This window comes from Sander lucioperca, chromosome 2 (assembly GCF_008315115.2).
Source record: "Sander lucioperca isolate FBNREF2018 chromosome 2, SLUC_FBN_1.2, whole genome shotgun sequence".
Taxonomy (NCBI): domain Eukaryota; kingdom Metazoa; phylum Chordata; class Actinopteri; order Perciformes; family Percidae; genus Sander; species Sander lucioperca.
The window spans coordinates 30790704-30815907 of NC_050174.1; the positions used below are offsets into that span (position 1 = coordinate 30790704).

The 25204-nt window shown below is 42.2% G+C and overlaps 1 protein-coding gene across 1 annotated transcript; it reads right to left on the minus strand.

Annotated features, from left to right (window-relative positions):
- Positions 1-434: 434 nt before the first annotated feature.
- hs3st1l2 (heparan sulfate (glucosamine) 3-O-sulfotransferase 1-like 2) lies at positions 435-24737 on the minus strand. The gene is made up of 3 exons (XM_031305635.2): positions 24406-24737; positions 2521-2912; positions 435-1922 (listed from the first exon to the last, which is right to left on the minus strand). The coding sequence occupies exons 2-3, from the start codon at positions 2776-2778 to the stop codon at positions 1257-1259; spliced, it is 924 nt and encodes a 307-aa protein (XP_031161495.1). The 5' UTR covers positions 2779-2912; positions 24406-24737; the 3' UTR covers positions 435-1256.
- Positions 24738-25204: the final 467 nt, after the last annotated feature.

Genomic DNA, 25204 nt, shown 5'->3' on the forward strand with positions numbered 1-25204 from the left:
TGTCTAGTGGATCGTGGGACGGCCCACCTATCCTTTAATCCTATAATTTAAACTTTCTTCTCTGATGTCAGGACATGTCAGTCTGATGTAGTCCTTCCAGGTGAACTAAATTAACTTAAGAAATCCATCCTGGCTTTAAATATAAAGACAGGATTCAAACAGCCCTTCGGGTGACCTACAGGTGTGATTTGTTAGTGTGGTGGTGAAATTGGAGGTGATTCTTTGGCAGGACTAACTTCACGATGAAAAGAAACCTAGGCGTCCTTTGATCCTCGATGTAAAGAACTTGTTAGATTGATACTGACAGAAAACACCTTCGCACACTTTGAGATAGAGGAGCTTTCAGAGAGACCTGTCAGTGTGTCTTTATGTTTGATGTTTTTATACCTGTAAACCTCATAACTGGGTTCAATGCAGTCTGCTAAAAGGCAAAAGACTGTAGGACTGAACACATTTATTAGAAGGGTGTCTTAAAAAAAACACAAACTAGCAATACATTGGCCTTGAAAGTAAAGAGAAGCCAAAAACAAGTTTTCAAGGTGGCTACTTTTAAAAGAGCTTAAAAAAAAGATATTTCTTACTGAACATCTAAAAATCAGCCTTGTAAAATAACAAAATAATGAAGTAATCAAGGTGACTCAACTAAAACATTTTTACAAACACACAAACATATTACAACTGTTGAGAGAAATCAAAGCAAGAACGTTTCCGTTAAAAAATTGTCTACATTGAACCTCGGATGACTTTTTTTTTTTTAATGCAATCAGAGTTCATAGTGCAACAATTCAGTCATTCAACATTCTTTTCACCACTTGTCTATTCTACATCACTTCAAAGTCTGCACATTTTCTTTTAACACCCTACAAATGAGCACTAACGAGCACTTCGTTGTGTTTTCACTTTCAAACCTGCGTATGGCACGGTTGTCGTAGTTTCGTCAAGTGAGTCTGTCCATCCAAGGAGGCACCAGTATCGGTCATGGTAAAGGATTGTGTTGGCCACATGTTCAACACGAGCAGTTTGAATTCCCCACATATTTTCACACACAGATGTGCTGCTTTTGTTGGCCACATTTATACCTGAGTAGGTATCAACAACAAGAGATGTTTATGACTTTAATTGAACTAAAATCTTGCCACTCATCTACCTACAAAACACACACAAACCACAGTTTCTTGCTCCTTCTGTGTCCCTGAATGTGTTGGAATCATGCAGGAGGTGTTTTGTCTTCTTCACAGTTGCTTTTCACCACTGGATCAGCACCAGGAAAACGACCTCCCTACCATTTCAAAGAACAACTTGTTAGGCTTCCTTAAGTAGCGACAAAGCTTCTTAAAGGCCTGGGTGCTCAGCGGCGCATGTGGCCTGCCTTTAGACTCGTCCAGGCACTTGTCGTGTCCGGCAGACAGGAGGCAGTAGAAGCCCTTGGTGGTGTTGTAGTAGAAGTTGCTGGGGCTTATCCTGGGCGGCAGGTCCAGAAACCTCTCAGCCTTCCTCAGCTCAGGGAAGGGATCCCGAATGAGCGCGTCGCCGTCCACCACGTGGAACTGCTCCCTGGGGAAGACCTCCAGCCAGCGGGCAAGATGCTGGTGGTACAGGCTCCTCTGCAGAGCCTTGTACCCAGGGTCAATGTGGCCCTTGTGGATCAGGAGCTCATCTAGTGGCTGATAGGGCTTGTGGCGGGTCAGGCGGTTGTGGAGGACCTGGGTGTAGTCAGAGACCAGCCTCTCGGCCGGGTCCCGGACGATGAGCAACAAGCGGACGGCGGGATTCATGTCCCAGACACGTAGAGGAACCTGAGGGGCTGCGAAGTAGCCAGGGGTCTTCTCCACTGTCAGCTGACCAGGGAGGGTGAAGGGCATCTGGGCTCGGTACCAGGCCAGGCCTCGGCGGTAGTGCTCCTCCACGTTGAAGTAGTGCACCTGACAGAGGGACAGAAGGGGTTGTTAATGAAGACAAGGAAAGCAGCACATGTCCATAAGATGTCTCTTCTTGGTGCAGTGGTGTTGAAAACCTGTAGGGATGAGGAATGTTTCTCTGAGACACTGAGTTCTATTGATTTTGTCCCCATCTTGTCCAAACCAATGTATTCCTTCGCGCCAGCTTTCCAGCTTTGCTGTCCTCACCTCAAACTACCCTAATTAGGATTTCTCTCTGTGCATCTCCTTCGGACAGGCCTGTCATCATTCATAATCATGTAAGTTCACTGCAAACCGTATATAGGCTGAGCTGACTTTATTCTCATTTTCTGTATGCCTCACTACATTTATAAGGATGTTAGGGGAAATGTTCACAGAGAGTGGGACACAAATTCACCTAAACATTTTTACAGGTTGAATTTGATGTATTAATTGAAAACAGGTTTAGCGACACAGTTGCAGCCGCTTGGCAAAAAACTGTCCATGCTTATACTATTATGAGCCAAGTAACAGAAGATTGAAATACTACATCAAAATCTACTCAGTTACTTTCCACCACTGGTGAGAATACAATCATAAAGCAACAGTGATGGTCTTTTACCTCGGCCTTTGCCACTTCCACATTTGGGTGCAGGTTGAGCATCTCCAGCAGGGCTCTGGTGCCGCCTTTTCGCACGCCAATAATAATCACTCCGGGCAGTCGCTGCTGGGTGGCATTGTAAGTGGAGGAGGAAGAGGATGATGAAGAGGAGTAGGCAGGGGAGCTGGAACCCCCGCTGCGTAATTCCCTTAAGCACACAGACAGCTGAGTCTGCAGCAGCAGAAGCAGCAGCAGCGCTAGTATCACTGTCCACAGCATGGTGCCACACAAACACACACAGAGGTGGCGTGGAGGTTATGTGCACAAACTCATTAAGCTCCCACACTTATACAGAGTCGTGCTTGTTATCAGTCAGCAGGAGGCCTCAGGAGGAAGCTCTTCAATTGGACAACCTATGAGCCAAGAAAAAAAAAAAGGTTATTGTCCACTTTTGGTGTCTCACTATACCACTTTCCTCTGTAATACTGGCCCTTGTGGTAGAAAAACAAGGTGGAAAAGTGATAAATGCTGCTGATAAACAAGCAATATGAGTCGCTCTTTAAAGGTCCCATGGCATGAAAATTTCACTTTTTTTTTAACATTAATGTGAGTTCCCCCAGCCTGCCTATGGTCCCACAGTGGCTAGAAATGGTGATAGGTGTAAACCGAGCCCTGGGTATCCTGCTCTGCCTTTGAGAAAATGAAAGCTCAGATGGGCCGATCTGGAATCTCCTCCTTATGAACTCATAAGGAGCAAGGTTCCCTCCCCTTTCTCTGCTTTGCCCACCCAGAGAATTTGGCCCACCCATGAGAAAGAGACATCATGGCTTTCAAACGAGCAAAGTGGCAGTTGGTCAAGGCCACACCCCCACCCTCCACCTTGCCCCCCCCCCTCTCTCCTCCTCAATAGCTACAGACACAGAAATGGCACCTACTAAGGAAAGCTCATTGTGGGACTGGTTCTAGTGGCTGTAATTCTGCACCGAGGCTGAATTTCGGGAAAGACACTTCAGATACAGTATTAGGGGACCAGTAAGGTCTATTTAAAAGCATCCAAAGAGCACCATGTCATGGGACCTTTAATGTACGTGAAAACAGGCAGACTGGAACATAATCTTAATGACTTCTATATCAGAATTTGAATTGTATAAACGTCAAATTTAAGTGATCAAGTAAAAAAATATTTTATATACAATACAGCCCTGTTATCACATGACAACATGCATGCGTTCTGAAGATGCACAGGACCGAATAAAGTCACCAAACCTTCTGCACAGAAATATAGAAATGTACATTTTTTTCCTTTTAAGCCAGGGGAGGATGTAGAGTCTGCATCACTTTCTTTTCATCTCACACAGCTCCAGCAGTCGCTCCATGCACGCATGCTTGCTCGACTGTTTCATGATCCCATATGTCTGACTGAAACAGCTATGCACTTTAATGTGCCATTTTACAAAGTCCCAGCCTAAGCAGTGGTGGTTTCAGCTCAGAATATAGGGCTGTGATGTGATTATGGACAGAAGATATTGAAATATTAATCTACATCTAAAGCACATAGAGAGGAGATGCATTTAAAATTAATGCTGTTATGAGGTTTAGGGCATCCCCAAGGAGCACTAACACCCCTTTGAGTTCAGCTGAACCATTTTACAGTATAGAAGACAAGTTGCAGTAAATCCTGAATGTCAGAATGCTGTCTTATGGGGTTGCGTTTAATTGTGTATTTGGTGAGGTTTCAAAATGTTAGAAAATAAGAAAACACAATTTTTTCCTTTTTTTTAAGGATTGATTTCAATCAATCCTTCATCCAAGACTGATTTTTTTCAGCTGAGCATTAAATATAATAAAACAAACCTGTGATCAACACCTTTTTTTAGGCCACAAAAGGTGCAAATATATTTATTTAGAGACAGTCTTCTTATAACAACGCCTTGCCCTTGAGCTTGGTACATTGACCCCCATGTGTTCGAACAGAACTGATCAGCTGCTTAACCACAAAGCAGAGGCTGAAGTTGTTCTTCACAGCACCTTGGGGTGAAAGTGTTTTAAAGAATATTAGTGTGACACAGAGGTTTGATAAAACAAAGGCTGTTGTTTCTGAGTGATGACAGGATTTATTTTTGCATTAGCTTATTATTGCTGTCAATGGGCCTAACCAAAAATGATCTACAAGCTATGAAGAGCGACACAAGACACTTATTTGCTTTCACGCAGAGAATTAGATAAGAGGATCGATACCACTCTCGTGTTTGTACAGATAATATGAATCTCGGGCCAGGAGACCAACAAGTTCTCCAAACCATACAACTATTTAGGTTGTGTATTCCTACCCTCTAACACGACCCATAGGAGCGCTTCATAAATTAGTGCCTCTAGTGGTGGCAGGAAATACGACCTACAGGAGTCTTTTCCGTCCTTATATGTAAACCAGAGAACTTCACGTTTGCTTTAAACACATTGGTAACGTTGTGAAACGGTTGCAGTTTGGTTAGGTTTAGGCATAAAAACTATTAAGTTTAGAAAAAGAATGTGGTTGGGTCAAAATCAGAATAGTCTCGCTTTGCCAGACCATCCTCCAAAGCAGTGCGGAGGAAGGTCTGGCTAGTCCACACAGCATTCTGGGATGGGAGAAAAACATGCTCTGGTTTATTGGCATTTCTGTAAACCAAGCACAGTCATAATGGGCGGCGCTGCAAAAGAGCCTCTGCAAAGTAGCCTCGGGAAGGAACTTGTTTTGGTGGAACGTGTACGCTCAAAAGTTGTTTTAGTCATGCAAGAGAAAACTCAGATTGGACAGATAGTCTAGCTAGCTGTCTGGATTTACCCTGCAGAGATCTGAGGAGCAGTTAACCATAGTCCTCATGAATGGACCAGAGTTTAAAATTCCAACACAAAGAAAGCGAAAGGAAATGGACATCGGTGAAAAGACATGCATCCAGCGGAATTTCCTGTGACACCGGCGCAATCCCGGAAGTCGAAGGTCATGGATATAGACTAAAATCAGTACATATTTTACGTTACTTTACTTCTGGTTATGCACGTGACGCAGAAAGTGACGTAGTTCATTTTTCCTCCCGCTTTTGTTCTGTTTGTTGTGAAAGTCCTGTGTTTGTTTGACCCATCCACACCCCAACGTAACCTACTTGCATGGGATTTTGTTGCTCAAATACTTCGTCACCTTACTTCCTGCTTTGCTTCCGTCATAATTACTACGACCACTAGAGGGTACGGCGGCCACTATAAACGTAAATATGCGTTTTAATTGCTGCTTGAACCAACAACTTATGGGGGCATTTTATAGGGGAGGGAAGTCTCCAGGTGATGATTAGCTTAGCTTAGCATAAAGACTGGAAACTGGGAAACCTCACAAAAGGAATCTGCCTACCAGCACCTCTAAAGCTCACCAGTTAACATGTTATTTCTTGTTTGTTTTTATCTGTACAAAAACCGACGTGTAAAAACGACAAGTTGTGGTTTCAAGGGAGGGTTTATGTGTATTTCCCAAAATGTCAAACTCCATTTTTAAGATCTGATATTCTGCCTTTGGTGTTGAAAAGTGGATCAGTTACTGTATGAGCATGTTGCATTCAGCTTTTTTTTATACATTTTGACTCATCAAACCGGTTCTAACTAATATTACAGGTGTAACTAATCAGACTAATGATGGCCACAGTCGAATTATAGTGCAGAGCCATCGTTAATGTCATTACTTACACCTGTGCTTTTTCTGTCATGTGTCCACTGTCAGAAAGGTCTCTAGGCGGTGAACCTATAGTACAGTAAGAGCTGGAGAGTGAGTCATTTTCAGTCAAGATAAAGTAATAGAACATTTTCCTCTTCCTGTTTTTTGTCCATTTTGCCAACATTGTGGGAATGGCTGGCAATGCCTTCTGGTCTATTGAAGCGGCTTTGGAGGAAGATATTGGTATGTTGGAATCTTATGTGATTAACTTCTCCCTGCTTTTGCTCTTTGACTTTAAAGGACTAGAAGAAAAATCTGACTTTTTCTGTTATCATGTTATAAAACTACATTGTAGCGGCCCTGGAAATATTGTATTTTGTCAGTGTAGGGGCAGGTAAATAACAAAATACACAGCATAAAAATGGTTAAATTAAATAGTTTGCAGCAACTTTTTAACAGGATTTCTTTCAAACACAGTTGTTAGCAAAACACTAAACCCTTCCACTTCTGTTCTTCTGCTTTTCCTGTTGTTTCTGTTGTTATTGTGTTGAAGCCGCCCTGATGTGACTGAGTTATTAATTAGTGTACCAATGTTCTGGTTCAGAGGACAAACCCTGTCTAGCGTTGTTCCTGTAGTGGAGCGCTAATTGCACCTTCAGGGAGCATCGCGGCACCCCCGACCGTCTGTGCTATCCCCTGGCTTGGTGACATTGTCGTCATCGATGTTGCAACCTTTGCCATCCCTCGTTGATTGTGAATGGGAGTTTCAATGTAAAGCAGTGTGTGGTTTGTTGATATAGGTGTTAGGTGTGGTGAATGTTCACTACAGTGTTGCAGTTATCAGTGAGGATAGGTTTCCACACATTGATTCTAAGACGTACAATATATTATTTTGCCTTCTTCGGTGCTTCTTTGTTAGACAGTTGATGTTAAAGTTAAGAAGGTCCCAATATTTTTGATTTTAATATTAAAAAAATCAAGGCCAGCTTTCTGTATTTTATTATGAAAAGAGCAGAATGTTGTTTTATCCCGTTTGACTTTTTTCTGCAAAGTCATAGTTGAGAATTTAGAGACTGCACTTGATGACCCGAGTTTTAGTACATTCAAATTTTTTGTCACACATGCAGATAAGATGTGAAAACTTAACAGAATCCATTGCTATCCTTCAATAAATGCATGAAAATAGTCACCCAGTTTGTAAAAAAAAAAAAGATGAAACCAAATAGTCGTTTAACTTCAGACAAACTACATCTAATAGATTTTTAAGCCATTGAATGTTTCTTCCAAAATATTTCAAGACATCACCACAATGACGCTCGCCTCACACAGTCATCACTCGCTGTGGTCTGGCAAGTGAAGACCAAAATTACTGGAATACCCTTTAATCAATCAGTGCGGCAAAACCAAATACAGTGCCCAATTAAAATTCCATATGCAGCTGGGTGGCTTGTTGTCATCATCTAAACTGCTCTACATAGTTCCCTGATTTGGTCTGGCTGGCAGCTGCAGAGCTCAACCGATTCTCAGTGGATATTTTCTTCAGATTAAAGGTGCTCTGTGTCTCATTCACTTCAATTAAAGGCTGTATAACCAATGGATCTAAGAATGCATGTCGTATTTTGGTGCAAGCTCTGACCAGTTCCAGCCAAACTGAAGAATGTGTTTCTTTCCTCGTGCAAGCTCCGATAGATTAGCAGGATTTGTGAGTTTGCACAGTTGGCATTAAAAATGATAGGCCTACATTTATGTACTGCACGCAACAGTACTAACATTTCAATAGCGTTTCCCCTTTATATTGATAAAAACATAATCCTGGCAGAATGTATTCAATAATTTCTAACAATCTTGACACTGATGCCTTAGATTTTTGTTTTGTTTCTTGCAGTGTCCAATCACTGTTTTATACAATGAACCAAACTACAGCAGCATAAACAACCAGGCTGTGCGTTCAAATGTCACACCATCCCTTTTCTATTTTATCTCAGAGCAATCCTGTCTCATAGAAATTACATTTACTGTATATACTACATGTGTTTTGCAATTGCACTTTGAGGGGAAGAAATGTGCCTGGATTAACCAGGCACATTTCTTTTCCTAGTGTGGGACGAGCTACATTTATGTACTGCACGCAATGGTATTAACATTTCAATAGTGTTTCCCCTTTATATTGATAAAAACATAATCCTGGCAGAATGTATTCAATAATTTCTAACAATCTTGACACTGATGCCATAGATTTTTGTTTTTTTTACAAAGATACATATTGAGAGGGACATTTTACAGTTGTCAGTGCTCTCTAGTGAATGTACTGCAATTTGTACGTATTGTCCGACATACAGTATACACCGGTACTGATATATCTGATATCTGAGAATTCGACCAGCATCAAATGTCCTATAAATGCACTCTGCCTCATGTGCATTGGCTGCTGGCAGTGAGCAAAGAGAACGCCAGATTCAGAGCATCTACAGTCATCATTTTGATGTGAAGTGGCAAACTGTGGGCTGATGCCAATCACAATGTAGACTGTGTACAGTTTATGTGTGTGTATGAGAGAGCAACTGAAACAAAGAGATATCTTTTGGGAGGTTTGTGTGTTGCACAGCGAGACACATGCCTTGTGTTAAGTGGTTGCGTGAGTCCCTTGTGACTCCTCTGTAAGCTGGAATTTTCCCCTGCTGTCAAGTCGCTTCGCTTCCACCTCACCTCATGGCCTTCCTCTCTCTCCTCCACCTCCTCTCTCCCACCCTCCCTCTCACCTTTCCTTGTCCTCTTCAACCCTCACCTTTTTGTTCTCTGTTTTCTTCAGCCTGTTCCTGACTCTCTTTGTGAGTCGTTTGAATCCGTCCCTGTTAATGGATCCGCCAACAAATCCTGGCAACATGCTAATGGGGAGATGCCCTGCAGCAGCCTCTCAGCTGTGCTCATAAATAAAACACAAGTGCACATTTCTGCCCTGAAATATTTTTTTGAGTGAATGAACTTTTAATCTTGACGAATTAGAAATGAGACAGGATTGGATTTAAAAATGAGAAACAGCTACAAGGATCGTGTGCTTTATTCACTTTCTAACAGTTCTGCTGCAATTGAAACTTTTTCTGGGAGATGAATGTACATTTTTTGGTACGACTTTCTTCACTGTTTTTCAAACTATTTTGTTTTCAAAACCTTTTTAATTTAGTTCATTTTTGCAGTTACTACTCTTGTTGACACATGCCTCAAAAACAAAACTATACACTTAACACTTGAGGCATTTCTGTCTAGTTTAACTACTTTGTGTGTGAATATTGTTTCCTGTCTGAGTGTTTTTTTTCTACTGTTTTATCACTATGTACAGCACTTTGAATTGCTTTTGTATAAGGTGGTGTTCTACAAATAATTGAATTGTCTGCACACATGTTAAAATTAGCCATACTTCAGGATTGTAAAGGATTTTAGGATACTTCATGCGTGGCTTTTTTTGGTGTAAATGGCACAAAGTAAAATGGCCGACTTTATTAGCGCCACTTAACAGCTGGACAGCTCTTTTTATCATCACCATGTGAGCTCTGAGTTAGCCTCTTAGCCCTGCTCAATGAGGCTCACATGAGTTATTGCAAGTCCTTGTCTTTCCTGCTCATCCCTCCTTGTAATTCACATTAGCCTGCATGGATAGGGAGAACAAACGACAACAATAATGCCAGGATTTTCGACGATGCGTGAATTCTCCATATTGACAAATATCTATCCAGGCTGGAAAAGACTGGTATAGAAAGAAAAAAATTAGAAGAGGGAAGGGTGGAGTGTAATTATCTGTGAAAGGCAGATTCTGTCATCTGGGTACTGGGAGTGTCGTATCTTATACATTTTGGTGTGTGTGTGTGTGTGTGTGTGTGTGTGTGTGTGTGTGTGTGTGTGTGTGTGTGTGTGTGTGTGTGTATATTGTCTCATCTGCATGTGTGCCTTTGCCTTTTGTGCGAGCATGCAGCATGCAACTGCCTCCGATCCTGGATCCTGGCCCTCCCCCAGAAATATCTTTTTACTGAGCGACGGTATTTGGGAGGGGAGCGGGGGGGATTATCCTGTACAGAGAGACGGAGGGTGGCAGCCAGGAAAGGAGGAGACAGGCAGTAGGGTAGGATTTTGTGTGTGTGTGTGTGTGTGTGTGTGTGTGTGTGTGTGTGTGTGTGTGTGTGTGTGTGTGTGTGTGTGTGTGTGTGTGTGTGTGTGTGTGTGTGTGCAAGGAAGATTGTCCCTGGTAGGGGGTGGCATGGTGAAATGCCTTGGATTGCCAAGCCTGTCATATCACCAAGGCTGTGAGAGTCAGATAAAACTCTCTCTGTCCTCCATCCTTTTTCTTTCTTCTTTCATTCATTTCCCCCTCATCCATCTCTCTTTCACACTCTGGACTCCTTCTTATTCCTTTTTATTTGTTGGGTCTCACCTTCATTTCCTCAGCCATTTGTCTTTCTTTACATCTAAACTTCTACCTCGGCTGCACTTTCTCAGTTTTCTTTTTCTCTCTCCATATACCTTTTTGTGTCCCACTCGACCAATCGCGCTTGCTGATTACGGCATACATCCACAGGCGTGATTGTCTTTCAGAATAAAAACCTAAATGTAACAAGGCTGGTCTTGTTGTCCATTCCGTTCCCATTACCCGCCTGGCGAGAAGATGGCCAACACTCGGAGGGGGGTCTGTAATCAAAATAGATGAAGCCATCTAAGAAAGACGGGAATCAGTCATGCTTCCAGATCAGGCCAACCGTGGGCATTCTTCCTGCATCCCTCAGTTATTGCACAGAAAACATGGACAATGAACAGTAAGGATTTGGATGGTGGTCTAAGATGTTTTTTGCTGTATGAATAAAGAAAGATGCTCAACAGTTTCTACAAGTCCAGTTTTCTCCTTTTCCCATCACAATATGTTACAAAAGTCCTTTAAAGCCCAACAAAGCTTCCTATCTGCTGCCAGGTCTTTCAAAGTTCATAAATAAGATGAAAGAGAGTGAAAACACTTTCCTGTCTCTATTGAAGCCTCTTCCAGGCACTCTGTCTATCGTGTGAGGAGTTCGAGGCACCCTGCACCAGGTACGGGGCCTGGGGAGACACATGCTTAGTGAGCCGCATGAGTGGAAGATTTGATCTTTTACTGAGAGGGATTCAGAGTAAAGAAGAATTCAGGGCGAAAAACCAAGGTAGTTCCTGAGAAGAGCCTCTTCCTCTCTCTTTATCTCTCTCTCTCAGAAGGTTGTCTGCTGCAAAAGCATGCATGGGCATCCATAATAATATCATGTGCACAAGCAAAATACCTAATACCAGTATACATGCATACAGAGATATTCTTGAACCAAATATGCAATATTGGTACATGTGCAATATGTTATTTGTCCATGCCGTCTAGAACGACACATGCAAGCTTTTTCTATTCTGACACCCATGATCATCATCAAAAGAAACCAACGTTGGCTATCTGAAGGAAACCAACATTGTGTTTTCCCTACCATCCACGGCAACATTCTCCCTACGTGGACTTTGTCATTCATAATACCATCACCCAACGTCATAACTACTACGGCCACTAGAGGGCTTTGACATTTAAACGTAAAGATACATTGTTTTAAGGGGAACTGGCTGAAATGACAAACGGCAACAACAAATATATTCTCCAGTACCCTGCCGTTTGTCATACATGTGCCATGACAGCTCTTTTCACATTTACAGAGCAAAAATACAACTTGAGGTGGACATATGTCAGGATGCTTTCCACGGTGTAAAAAGAGGCTAATGTCCCATATTGGAAATGAAATCCTCTCTTCTCGGATTTTGAACAGTTTAAACCGAGTCAATGCCAATTTGCCTCCGAAATGGGCTTTTGTCGAGGAGCTCCAAAAAGTGTCAGCGAGCTGAAAATCTGCGCTAAAGTCCTGTAGTGGGCATCTCCCATTAGCTAGATGCTAAGTTTATGTGCTGATTGAACAAGTATAGAATTAAAGGTCCAATATGTAATATATTTACTGTAATAAATCCAAAAATTACCCCAATGCGTCATCAGATATTAAGGAAACATGCTAAGTTGAAATACTATCTTTTCTGACAACAATGCTAATGCCAGTATTTTCTCCTTTTGAAATTTCCGTTTTTCTGTTTATCTTTTGGCCTGTGTGTTATCAACTGCCGAGTTTGACAGCCAGGCCGGGTTGCCAGATATACCTGTAAAAACGTAAACCCAGCGCACTACAGCTGTAACGTTAGTACAGCCATGAAAGCAGCAAACAAACAAACTGGATTAACAGAGATAGATTCTACCCGACCTAAAAAAATCGGCATGTTTCTAACAGAGACAAACAAACCCCGGGTAAATATTGGAGATGTATTTGAAAGATGAGACAGTTTAGAGCCCAAAAGGACGCCGAGTTGGCTAATTTCATCCTGAACAGGTAAGCCTTTGCTTCAGGCTAATTTATCCGACTACAAGGGACGGGCATTTTATGTCATTTCACCATTTGTGTACTCACATTGAATTATATAGCTAGAGTACCCGAGTTGGTTACTCGCAAAAACAATTGAGACACAGCCAGTAAAGTGATCCCGACTGGTCCTGGCTAACGCCGCCATGCTAACCCTGCTAACTGACTAAACTAACTAGCTAACATTACCAGAGGACCGGGCAAGCGGGCCACAGCTGTTTACAACGTGTAGCCTGTTCAGCGGCCATAGCCGACAATGTGACTTATTTTAAGCCAAGAGAGGGGTCTGTAAATCGGGAAGAGACCGTGAGTTTGCAGTGTGTTTTGCGATTGTTGCTGTAACTCTAAGAAAATGTGACAAGTGTGTTCAGTCAGGTGGAGAGGACAGCAAGGTAGTGTTATTTCTAGCGGTTCTCACCGTAATTCTAAGCCGAAAATGTGTGTCTGTCCGTTGAGTGGAGAGGACAGCGAGGTTGTTGTGTTTTTAGCGGTTCGGTGCCTACCGTAATTCTAAGCCTAGGAAGTGTCTGTCTGTCGGGTGGAGAGGACAGACAGGTTGTTGTGTTTTTAGCGGAGGGGGGCAGGGGGGGACTCTCTCCAGTATTTTGAATTTGTTCTGCAGTAACTATTTTAAACACTAGCTGTCAGTATTACATATTTCACCTTTAAAGGAACACGCCGACTTATTGGGACTTTAGCTTATTCACCGTAACCCCCAGAGTTAGACAAGTCGATACATACCCTTCTCATCTCCATGCGTGTCGTAACTCTGTCTGACACCCACCGCTAGCCTAGCTTAGCCCAGATCCTGGAGGTAACCGGTTCCAACTAGCCTACTGCTCCGAATAAGTGACAAAATAACGCCAACATGTTCCTGTTTACATGTTGTGATTTGTATAGTCACAGGGTGTACAAATAACAAGGTCACTATGCTTTTACTATCTAGTAATTGTTGACTCTATTACTCTAACTCTGAGTGAACTCCAGGCGAACTCTCTGCTCCTCACCAAGGGACTTAAGGTGCTGCTAGCAAATCACTCCGCCAAAGTAGCAGAAGTAGCAGTGCTTTGCCTTTCTGAGAATATAGTTCCCAGTTTGTATACGGTTAGAAGACGGCTGTGTCTCACATGACCTTGTTATTTGTACACCCTGTGACTATACAAATCACAACATGTAAATAGTAACATGTAACATGTTGGCGTTATTTTGTCACTTATTCAAAGCAGTAGGCTAGTTGGAACCGGTTACCTCCAGGATCTGTGCTAGGCTTATCTAGCGCTGGGGGCGTCAGAGTTACAACACGCACGGAGATGAGAAGGGTATGTATCGACTTGTCTAACTACTGTGACAAGTTACTGTGAATAAGCTAAAATCCCAATATGTCGGCGTGTTCCTTTAAAAGCAGCACAAAAATGTAACTATGTCCTTTCAATTCCACTTAAACATCGATGTAGTGAGTTTACAAATACAGTAGCTTCCCATCAAGGACCTCCAACATGGCTGGCAGACTGCTGACAGCCTCACCACCCCTCATGTAATCTTATCATTTCGTTATGTGTTGACTTCTTTCTCTGTGTTTTATCTCACTCGCTCTGACCTATGTTGAGGTCTGTCCGACTTTTACCCATCAGCCCCCCGCTGGTTTTTGAATTAGACTCTTTGGAAAATAAAACTCTCCAAGCAGCCCAGCGGCCCTCACCCACCGCCCTTTCACCCACTTATCATCTTATTCACTCACACATGCATAACACCCAGATACCCCCTCCTCCTCGCATCTTCAGCCGTCCACGCTCCAAGATCTGGGTCAACCGTATCAAACACCAAAATATGCCTGCTCCTTCTCCTCTCTGGTGTGTTTTTGTGTGGAGCACGAATACTGAGCGTGTGTCTGTGTATGTGTGCAGGAGAAAAAGTGGGGGTTCTACAGTACTGTTTTATCAGAAGGTGCTCAGGGGGCGTCTGATTAGGAAATCAAGTTTTATCAAAGGAATCTGTGTGTGTGTGTGTGTGTGTGTGTGTGTGTGTGTGTGTGCGTGTGCGTGTGTGTGTGAGAGAGAGAGAGAGACACAAATAGAAAAGCAAAGCATGCTGAGTGTGTGTGTGTGTGTGTGTGTGTGTGTGTGTGTGTGTAAATGTTGTTCTAATTAAAAGGGGGTTTGGCCTGAGTGTCTGGGCATACAGTCTACTCATATGTCTGGGGTGTGTGTCTCTGGGTGTGTGTTTACATGGCCCACCTGGCACAGGGCCCAGCAGGTGCCATTTGGTTTTGGAGAGGTGAGCGAGAGAGAGGCAGCCTGCCTGGCGATGGCGTCATCAGGTACATGATGGGGCCATCTTTCTTTCCCTACTTCACTTTTTGTGATTCATGTCTTGATCCTCTCTCTCTGTCTTCCGCTCTTCTTCTTGCAGAAATATTTTACCCACCGTTTAACTAAGGTTACAATAGAGTCTACAAATACCATCAATTGGATTTTGGGAGGACTGAATAAAATGGTAAGGAGTAGTGAACAGGTGGTGTTTTGTAAAAAAGTAAAAATAGTGAAAATTAAAGAGCTTCATAGGCACTCTTTATTCACTTAATTCACTTCCCTATCATCACCCCAAAGCTGACATCTTTGTTTACACACACACCCACTCTAACAGACATAACATGTGGTCTCTCTCACAGTGACAGTGGCCTCGACAGCTTGGCCTGACAGTGAGAGGAGACTGACCCGTCAGAGTGGATTTAACCCGACTGTCACTGAGTGACGGGACACTCGGGCGATGCGGGACTGTTTTGTGTGTGTGTGTGTGTGTGTGTGTGTGGTATTTGGGGGGAAGAGGGATGGGAGGATTTGGGTCTGTCCCTCTTGGCACATTGGCGAGGTCAGCAGCTCCGGGGCAGCAGACACCATCAACTTGTTTTTTTCAGCTGAATTCAGTGCTGTTTGCAGTACGTTTTGTGAGTAGTACTTGTGTACATATGGGCGTCTGGAATGAGGGCGAGCTGACAGATGGGTGCGGGCAAGTTGTCTGGTCAATATCATCACGGGCCACCGAGCCCTAATATTATCTGCGTGCTGAACTGTGGCTTTTCTGGGTTAACTGCTGTACTTGCAAGAGGAAAACAAAACAGAGACTAAAAGAGAGAGAAGAAGCAGATGGTGTTTATGTAAAAAAAAAAGGATGGATTTGGAGGTTGGAGAAAGCAGAGTGGAAAGTGAGTGATGGATGTAGCGAAAGAGACGAGAGAGAGGAAGAAATGGTGCACTAGCATCATCAGGTGTGTTTGAGCTCCTGCTTCTAGCTTACCATGGCAACGTTTGTTTAGACTCTCTCACCTGGGCAGGAGACCCCAGAGACTGAGGATTATTAAAGCCAGGAGGTTGAGAGTAAGGATGGAAAAAGAGAGTGAGAGAATCAGGGGATGAAGGAGGGTGGTGGTGCTTACAGATGATACCACAGTTGGTGTGGTGATACGGCCAAACGGTGCCCTACGGCGACAGTAATAAACCAAACCGGCTGCTGGTGGCTTTGTTGGCCAAAATGGGCGATTAGTCTGATTGGTGTCTCAACTGTTCATCTCTAAAGGCAACACAGAAACACAGAAACACAGATACCCTGGCTAGCAGCTATAATTTGGGCTGTTTAAAGATGCACTAGTCAAGATCTTTTAGGAAAAACATGTCAGTCTTGTTGGTTTAAATTACATTTTGCTTAACTTCAGCAGAAGTAACCGTGAGACAAATAGAATTAGTAAATAACACGTCAGGGTACTGATAGTGTCATTGCTTAGCAGTCCCAGCTCGATTTTAGAGCATTCGTGTCAAATTTACCATCTTAAGCTTTAAGATTAAAATAAAAAAACAGCAACGGGTGAGTCCTGAATCATCAGAGAAGGCAGGAATTAACATTAGATTTTTTTCTTTTGCTTTTGCAAAATATAGCACAAATACAAAGTTTTGTTGGGATGATTGCAAGAAATGTGCAGTCAATAAATCATGCTATGTGTTTTTTTAATCATTTGATCACATACTCATTCAGTATAGTTTCTTTAGGCTATTTTAAGTGTGTTAGAAGGAAGAAAATCAACAGATGAGGAAAGAAAGTTCCCTTCTGTGTCTGTGGATCATTAGGACAGGGTGAGCTTTCGTACCGAACTGTGTGATTAAATGCTGTTTGCACAGTTTACCTCGCAGGTCACTTTAATTACTTTTAATTTGACAGTTTTAACTGTTGCCAAAAGTGTATCTATGAATCGAACAGGAAGATCATTGTGGACAGAGTCCTGCAGTGACTTCAAAGTCTGATTCACAGGCGTAGACGTAAGTGTAAATGCATGCACATGTATTTACACGCTCAAACACATTGTAGTGTAGATAGACAAATTACAGTCTAATCACTGCATCCGCTCCATGGCTTTTTTTTCACAGAGCTCGACTGATGGTGCATCCTTTCGTTTTGTCTTTCTTTCTTTCTCTCTTTGAGCTCAGTATCCCACTGACTCTCCCGACTGACTGGCTCACCCCCACAGCAGCACACACACAAATGACACACAGACATACACATGGAGGCACAAACTCAATCCCCCACATAACGCAGAAACGTGCCATGCACTCTGTCTCTCTTTTTCTTGCATCCACGCACACACTTGCACACAGCGGAGGACATGAGGTGCCTAGCAGGGGGCCGTTTTGATTGACCAAGCACTTTATGACTCTTAAATGGCTTCATTGCCTTCGTACTTAACCCCCACACACCACCTCCTCCCTCCCTGTCACACCACACACACACACACACACACACACACACACACACACACACACACACACACACACACACAAAAACACAGTCCTCAGGCCGTTTTCCTCGACTGGGAATTAATGAAAGCCATCACTAGCCTCACACACGAACACATATTGCCACCCAGCTTGCGATTTGAGCTCCCTCCTACTGTCTGGAATCCATCAAGGTCACCCCGCAAATCTATAGCGCTGCTCCCCCCTCTGGAGTCTTTCTGTTTGCTCTCCATGACCTTGCTTGGATATTTTTTTGTTCTTAAATATTGGGAGCGGGCCAGAATTCGTGTGTAATGACTTTGTTACTGTACAGAGGAGGTCGATATGGGAGATTGGGTGTATTGATGTTAATTGACAGGGCGGGGGAGGTGCAGACTATCAGTATGGATGAGGCAAGGCTTCGACGGATGTGAGATGTTGAAGGCTGCTTATCACTTTTGTTCAAAAAAGAGTTATGTTTCAGCCATAATTCAGATTTTTGGTAGTTTAGAAAAGCATCTGAAATGGTAAAATGCACCACGAAAACCACTTAAAACCTCAGGGAACCTGATTAAAATGCAGCATAAATTTATGATCAAGCATCACATCATGAAATCGGCAAACTTTTACTCCTGTAACTACTATTCTATTAAAAATAACACATTTTCCAATATTATGAAATTATGTAGTACATTGTCACTGTATCAGTATTCCACTCGGGTGGAGTGATGTTCCCCGTTCATGGTGAGTGGTAAGATCATCCCTCGGCATGAAAACTTTGGCTCGAGCCCACTGTGTCGACAGACAACTAATCCTGCTGTTGTGCCCTTGAGCTCGACACTGAACCCCAGCAAGCCGCAGGACAGCTTCTCTGTAGCTGACCTCTGAGCTCTGTGTGCAGGCGGGCAAACAAAAGGAAAATTTCCTCCGGGGATCAATGCAGTATCACATTGTTAATAGAGCTGAAATGAGTCCATTCAAGTCTATAATCTGCAATAAACTTCTCAAAGTGTTGTCATTGTAGTTGCTTTTCGACCTTCACAGTGTTTGATTAGGCTTGTAACCTCTTTCTCAAGGTTCTAGTTCAGTGTAAAAGAAATGCTTCACCTCTAGCAGCAGTAGTCAGCTTGGATTCACAACACTTGTATAACAACAGATTCTACTGTGAAAAATTATGAAAACATCTAAAACATCCACAGTATTTTGTCAAATCTCTGTCTTTGATCTGTCATTCCTAGTTTTCTTCAAAACATACTGCTTTAATACAATATTTGTGTGTTGTGCTATCACTTCTTTTTGGCTTTTAAACTGTGACAGACATAACATATAGCAATTTATTGTTTAAGTGAGGATCGCTTTGACCATACAGAGTGATTTGAGAAGTGTCTCTGGATGCTTCGATATGTTCCCATTGGCTTATTTAAAAATAAAAACTTAAAGATTAAATGTAGCTATCCAAGTTGTGTTGACTGCAGAAAGACTACAGGTTTTTGGATGCAGCCTAAATAACGTTGTAACCTAGCTACAGCCTGAAAATGAGCAGCTTAAGATGTGAAATGGTGATTAACTCTAAGATTTGGCTTTAGGTTTAAGACAACATTTTAAGATTCTCTCATTTTCTCTGGGGTTAAACTGGGAGTGAAGTCACAGTTTGGTTTGGCTGTCCACGCCTGCAGGTCTTAGCCAGAAAGCAGGGTGGGACCATAATAACACATATTACAATAGCGTGGTCATGCTGGCTTCCTCCATCTGCCATCCACTAGGAGTTCTTGTCACCTCAGAGCTGCTGAGGTGTGACGGCCATTGTGTGTGTGCGTGTGTGTGCGTGTGTGTCCCTGCTAAGCTGGAGTCACTGTGAACCTTCACCCTGATAGCGCGGACGGCTGCCAGGCTGATGAACTTCTACCCCAAGGTTTTATAAACACAGTTAACACTGACCTCCTGAGTGCATGGCCCTCCCTCTGGCTCCAGCTCTTTATGCACCACTACATCCTGTCATAAAGGAACATAACCGGATTTTCTTATGTTTCGTGCTAAAACTAAAACTTGTTTCCAACCTTACACGCAGACTTTTTGATGGAAGTGCACTATAAAAAAATCAACCTGCAGAAGATTGAAATTCACTTAAGACCTCTTCTTTTTCAGGCCACATTGAAGCTGTACTCTGATGTGATCAATTTTAGGCTTAAAGGAAGTAAAGCTGAACATTTAGTCAACTTTAATTGTTACTATTAAAATAACGGATGGAATGGAAATCTCCTTTTTGCATTTGATTTCTTGTGGGAAACTATGACTGTGCTTTCCACAAAGATCATTTGGTTTTCTTGTCTGTCTTACAGATTTCATTTTCACAACATTGTTGCAAAAGTGATAATTTTCAGTGGCCCATTCACAAATTTTAGGTTTAAAAACAACAAACATGTAGAACCTTACGATAAGAACCTAGCATTTCAGAAGTGTAAGTTTTATTTATCTCAAGTTGCCTCATATTAATCTGTACAAGTAGAGAATCATCCAATCCACCTTCACCTTTACATTGCTAAAAAATAAACCCCTGCTGAAGACGTGACACTCTCTTTTGGGCCTGCAGTAATTTCAGTGAAAGTAGATGTCGAATGATATCTCACTTTGGAACAAAACTGTTAAGTAACGGATTAGGCTGCAAATTCAGCACGCCATGATAAAACTCTGAGAAGAGTCAATCGTAAAGAAGACACTTAAAACTGTCGGAAGTCATCTGAATATGACTCTCTTGTAAGTGCATTTTGTGTGTGTGTGTGTGTGTGTGTGTGTGTGTGTGATGTTAATGGGCTCATTGGCTGCCCTGTTAGACCTGAGTATCGTTCAATGGAGCGCACTGACCGTCTGCTGCCTCTTTTTATTTCAGCATGCACGAATTTGAAGGTGTCTTAAATATATTTTAATCACACACTCAGCTGCTCAAACACACACATGCACACAGTCATGCTTTCTCACACACAATATAAGTATATGCACGTTTCCAGTTTGCCAAATTTTATGATTTTGAGAGCCTATAAGAGTGACTGAAAAAGGAGAACTTTGTGTGTGTGTGTGTGTGTGTGTGTGTGTGTGTGTGTGTAGCCCGGTTCAGTGCGCTTTGGAGGACGTATGCACTCTGCTCATATTTTAAGACCATGCATTATTCAGGGCTGCTCCTCCAGCTAATGCCCTTTAATGTGCCCAAACAGCCATAATGTACTCTGTTACCAAGGTGGCAGAGACCCCCTTACACACACACACACACACACACAGACGTCAAACCTTCACCCATGGACTTGACACATCTTTGTCAGTGTCGCTCTCAGGCTCTTATATCCCTTTAAAATTGTCCCATGTTCCTAATTTTCTCCAAAAAATCCATTTAGCTTTTGATCCAAATTGCTGTGGCTCATGCTGTCTCGCCATGTTTCCATCGAACTTTGCTTGATTTGTCCCTAATTCTCAATCGTCACTGTCTCCATCTCCCATTCCTCCCCCATACTTCTCCCCACTGTCTCTATCTCTTTGTTTTTTTTAACAGAAAATACATCTGAGTGCCGTTCTAAAAAGACAATTGTTCTTTCCCTCTGCATGGCCCCGGGGTGCTAGCTTTCTGCAGAATTAGGATTGTGTCTTAGCTATAGCTGTGAAGCTCTGTCAGCGATGCGTAATCTTAATCAGTTTATTGGGGAAATTGAACTGATTAAATTCAGAAGGGAAACAGGAGCAAAAAAAGCCATGAAACCCCATAAAATCGCTTTAAGGTGAAATGTTTATCCCTGCTGCTTTGCTTGTCTGCATTTTATCGACAGTCTTTTATGCTCTAATAACTTTGTAATTGATTCGCTTGTTTACCGTTTTAATTGCTTTGGCGGTTTGTGATCCTCTTGTTTTTTTTCTTTGTGAAGCACTTTAACTCTTCTGAAGTGTAATATAACTGACGTTTACCATATATATTTGTTAAAAGAAATAATGCATGAAGCATTGTTTGAATTTACTTCAGGAGACACTTAAATGGCTGTTTTATTCATTTGAATTGTAACATTCAGAGCAGAAATTACATATACCAACCCCTGTTGGTTGAAAGTTTTAAAGCAGCCATATTATGCTAATTTTCAGGTTCATAATTGTATTTTAAGGTTGTACCAGAATAGGTTTACATGGTTTAATTTTCAAAAAACACCATATTTTTGTTGTACTGCAGTGCTCTCTCTCACTGCTGCAGAGCCTCTTTTCAGCTGGTCTCTGTTTTAGCTACAGAGTGAGACCTCTTTTCTTCTTCTTCTTCTTCTGTACTATCTTTGATTGCACTGCACATGTGCAGTAGCTCAGATGTAGATCATGTCAGCTAGCTAGCTCCATAGACAGTAAAAGAGGCTGTTTCTACAACTTCAGTCAGTTACAAGGCAAGATTAGCTGGGAGACTTCTAAATGAGGGCGCACATGTAAGTAGTTCCTTTTGTAGATTATGGTGAACTTGTGTGTGTTGTAGCAGTGCTTTGCTATTGAGAACGAGGTAGCATGCTAGCGTTAGCATTAGCGTTAGCATGCTAACGAGCTAATGGTTGCGGTTAGCCTGCTCGTTTCGGCTTGTGACGTCACAAGCCGTGCCGATTTTGAACAGCTCACCCAGAGACTGAAGGCAGGACACATTCAGAAACCGTATCTCACTCTAAACAGCATGGATGGATTTTTTTCAAAGTTTGTATGTGTGTGGAAGCACTAGAGACACAACATAACACCCCAAATCCCAGAAAAAGTGTTTTTTTCATAATATGGGCACTTTAAGTTTTTTTCACCCAAAAAGTGATGTCATTTCGCACTGTTGTGCACGGTTACATCACTTTTTGGGTGTTTTAAAATTGACATTTATATGAAAGCAAAGGAAGGATTTTCAGTGTAAAAGTCTAGCTGCAATGATTTACCTTGTTTTAGTTTTTGTTGCTTTAAAGCCTGTATCTTACCACAAGCAAGTCAAAGCTTTTGTAATCAGTATTTTGTATTGAACATGGATTAAAGGTGCCGTAGGTAGGATTGCGAAGATCCAGGACTTAGCCAAAAAATTTGAACATCAACAACTTCTCAGTCCCACCCCCTTTTCTGCTAAAGCCCAAAACTGTCTCCTAAGCCCCTCCCCCCACAAGGGAGAATTAATGCGTGTGCATGAGCAGTGATTGACACACAGGTAGACACCCCCCCCCCCCGGCCCTGATTGGAGCATTTTAAATTACCTGCTTCATGTAGTTCTACTTGAACATAGAGTCAGTTTCAGCAAATATGACAGAAAGTTAGTTTTATAAGTCTTACCTACTGCACCTTTAAATAACTGCTTGTATGTAAAAGAAGTTGCTTGTATCGATGAAACAAATATTGCCTGACTCTGCAGCTCCCCTTACTCCCCTGCTCTACACACCTTTTATAGTTTCACTGTTTTGGTTCACTCTCACCGCTCTCAAAGCGTTGTTTTTCAGCAACAAACACTCCAAGACAGTGAAGGGAATATCATGAAGCATTCAGCAGCTAAATATCCTGATTTTTTTTTTTTCCACATTGATTGCTCACAGTTTGTTTTGAGACACACAAAACACGCCCCCCCCATTCAGCACACATAGACCAGACAATGACTCCATTCATCCTTTTACTCTCTCCCTCTCTTCTGTCTCTCTTTTTCTCCTCCTCCTTTGCTCACATCAGTTCTTTATAAACACAGTGAGGGTCAAAAACACAAAACACACCACGTCTGTCCCTTCACGGCCTCTCTGACCTGGATCTGCTCCGGGTGTTTCGTCTGTTTGAATTCTTTAGACGCTCCAGAGTAGGTATTGTCTTCTCAATGGTACAGACTCACCAATTAGTCATGTAGGAGTGTCACAATAAGTGTTGCTGGTGGTGAATTACTGCCTTGTTTTAGCTTTCACGTGTACAAGGTTCGGCTAAATCATGCTCTAGTCATGTATGACATTATTAAAAGGGAGACATTAAATTAAACACAACAAAAGTTCAGGGATTGCAAAAATCGAAGACTTATTTACACGTTAGTCTTCGCAACAAATCCAAAATACATTGTTCATCCATGTCCTCCAGGACAACCCATTTTCTTAACTGACGCCACTATCAGCAGGACGATATAATTAATCTGTTGCTTCCAAAACCGTCATAAATCACAGTAAAATCAGTTTTATGATATGACGACGCTATGTTTAAGGCTGTTTAGATTTGGGCATAAACACAACTTGTTTAAGATTTAAAAAGGCATCCTGACATCATACTACCAACAAACCAATCACATGAATACCTAGATTATCATCAATACAGAGTCCAAATCATAAGATTTATATACAAACTACAAGCAGAACAAGCTTTCACTTCCTTTTGAACTAAACATTTGATATATTAAAAAAAACTGGTGTTCTTTTAGAGCGCAAAAGTAATTTATTCTGGCGTCAACGAAAGAAAAGGAACAAATGCTCATGTTAAATTAAACCTCAGCAAGCAGAAGTCATCAACAAGGGCTCTTATGTGATGACCATGAGTCCCTGCGACTCTACCAAAGTGGTCTTTGAGAGACTCTTTGTTGGATTTCAAAAATTCCTTTGAAAGCATTTTCCTTCTGCTTTCACTTTTCTCATCTCTGATTTTGTGCGTATGCTTGGATGCGCACACACAAAAAACACCTCCTTGACTTCATCTGCACTGATGAATGACCCCCATTATTTCCTCACATCAGCATTTGTGACTCAAAGGCACATCAAACAGCTGTTCTTCTCTGTTCTACGTCTGCACTGTACACTCAAAGGTAAAACATTAACTAACAAGCCTTCAAAAACGTGATTTTATGAACTAGCTACACAGAGAGATGAAAGGTCAAAAACCTCCAGGAAGTGAGGTTAACTTTTTTTACATAGTTTTTTATTTGATGCAAATGTCAAGTAGTGTAGTGTGTTTGTTTTATAGTGTGCCATAATGAAGTACAAGCAGTGAGTTAATGAAAGAGATAAAAAAAAAGAGGTCTTACCTGATTGATGTTTTTCCAAAATGTATCTTTACTTTCTCTTCTTCTTCTTTTACTTAGTCTTCTCTTATCTTCTCTTTACCGGTCTCTCTCTTTCCTCCTTGCTTCCTTCCTCTCGTCAGTTCTGATTCAGCTCCCGTCTGAGCGTGTGTGTCTCGGGAGTGTGTAATGCGTTGTGTGTGTGAGAGTGATTGTGTGTGTGTGTGTGTGTGTGTGTGTGTGTGTGTGTGTGTGTGTGTGTGTGTGTGTGTGTGTGTGCAAGGTGGTAAAAGAGCGACTCTGCTTTGTGCTGCCAACCCCGGTGAGCGTGTTGCTGCAACAGAGAGAGAGAGAGAGAGAGAGATTTGTACACAAACATCTTCGCCTCAGGGAAACACCCCACTCTCTCTCCTCCTTCCTCTTTTTTCCCCCTTCTTGTCTTTTTTATTTCTCTCACATCAGGTCTTTTCTTTCATCTAATCACCTTGAAGGACTCGTGGAGCAAAAACATTTTCACTCCTTCTCCTCATTCTCTGCTCCATGCAACTCCAGCTTGATTTTCAGTTTTTAACCTTCTCTTTGTTGTCTTTTTTGCTCATACCTTCCCTTCAGTTTTGCTGTTGTTGTGAGTCCCCTGAATCATAAATAAGTTAAAGAGAACTGGCACATAACAGCACAAAGGCAACAAAACAACCCAAATATCTCTGGATAGGATCATATCTCTCTCTCTCTCTCTCTCTCTCTCTCTCTCTCTCTCTCTCTCTTCGTCTCCTCTCCTCACTCTCTCTCTCACGCTCTCTCTCTCTCCTCTCTATCCTCTCGC

What these genes read in the sequence shown, in the direction of transcription:
- hs3st1l2 (XM_031305635.2), bottom strand. Translation starts at nt 2,778, where the DNA reads ATGCTGTGGACAGTGATACTAGCGCTGCTGCTGCTTCTGCTGCTGCAG. An exon ending in TGGAAGTGGCAAAGGCCGAG is followed by an intron (nt 1,923 to 2,520) that starts GTAAAAGACCAT and finishes TCCCTCTGTCAG; the next exon opens with GTGCACTACTTCAACGTGGA.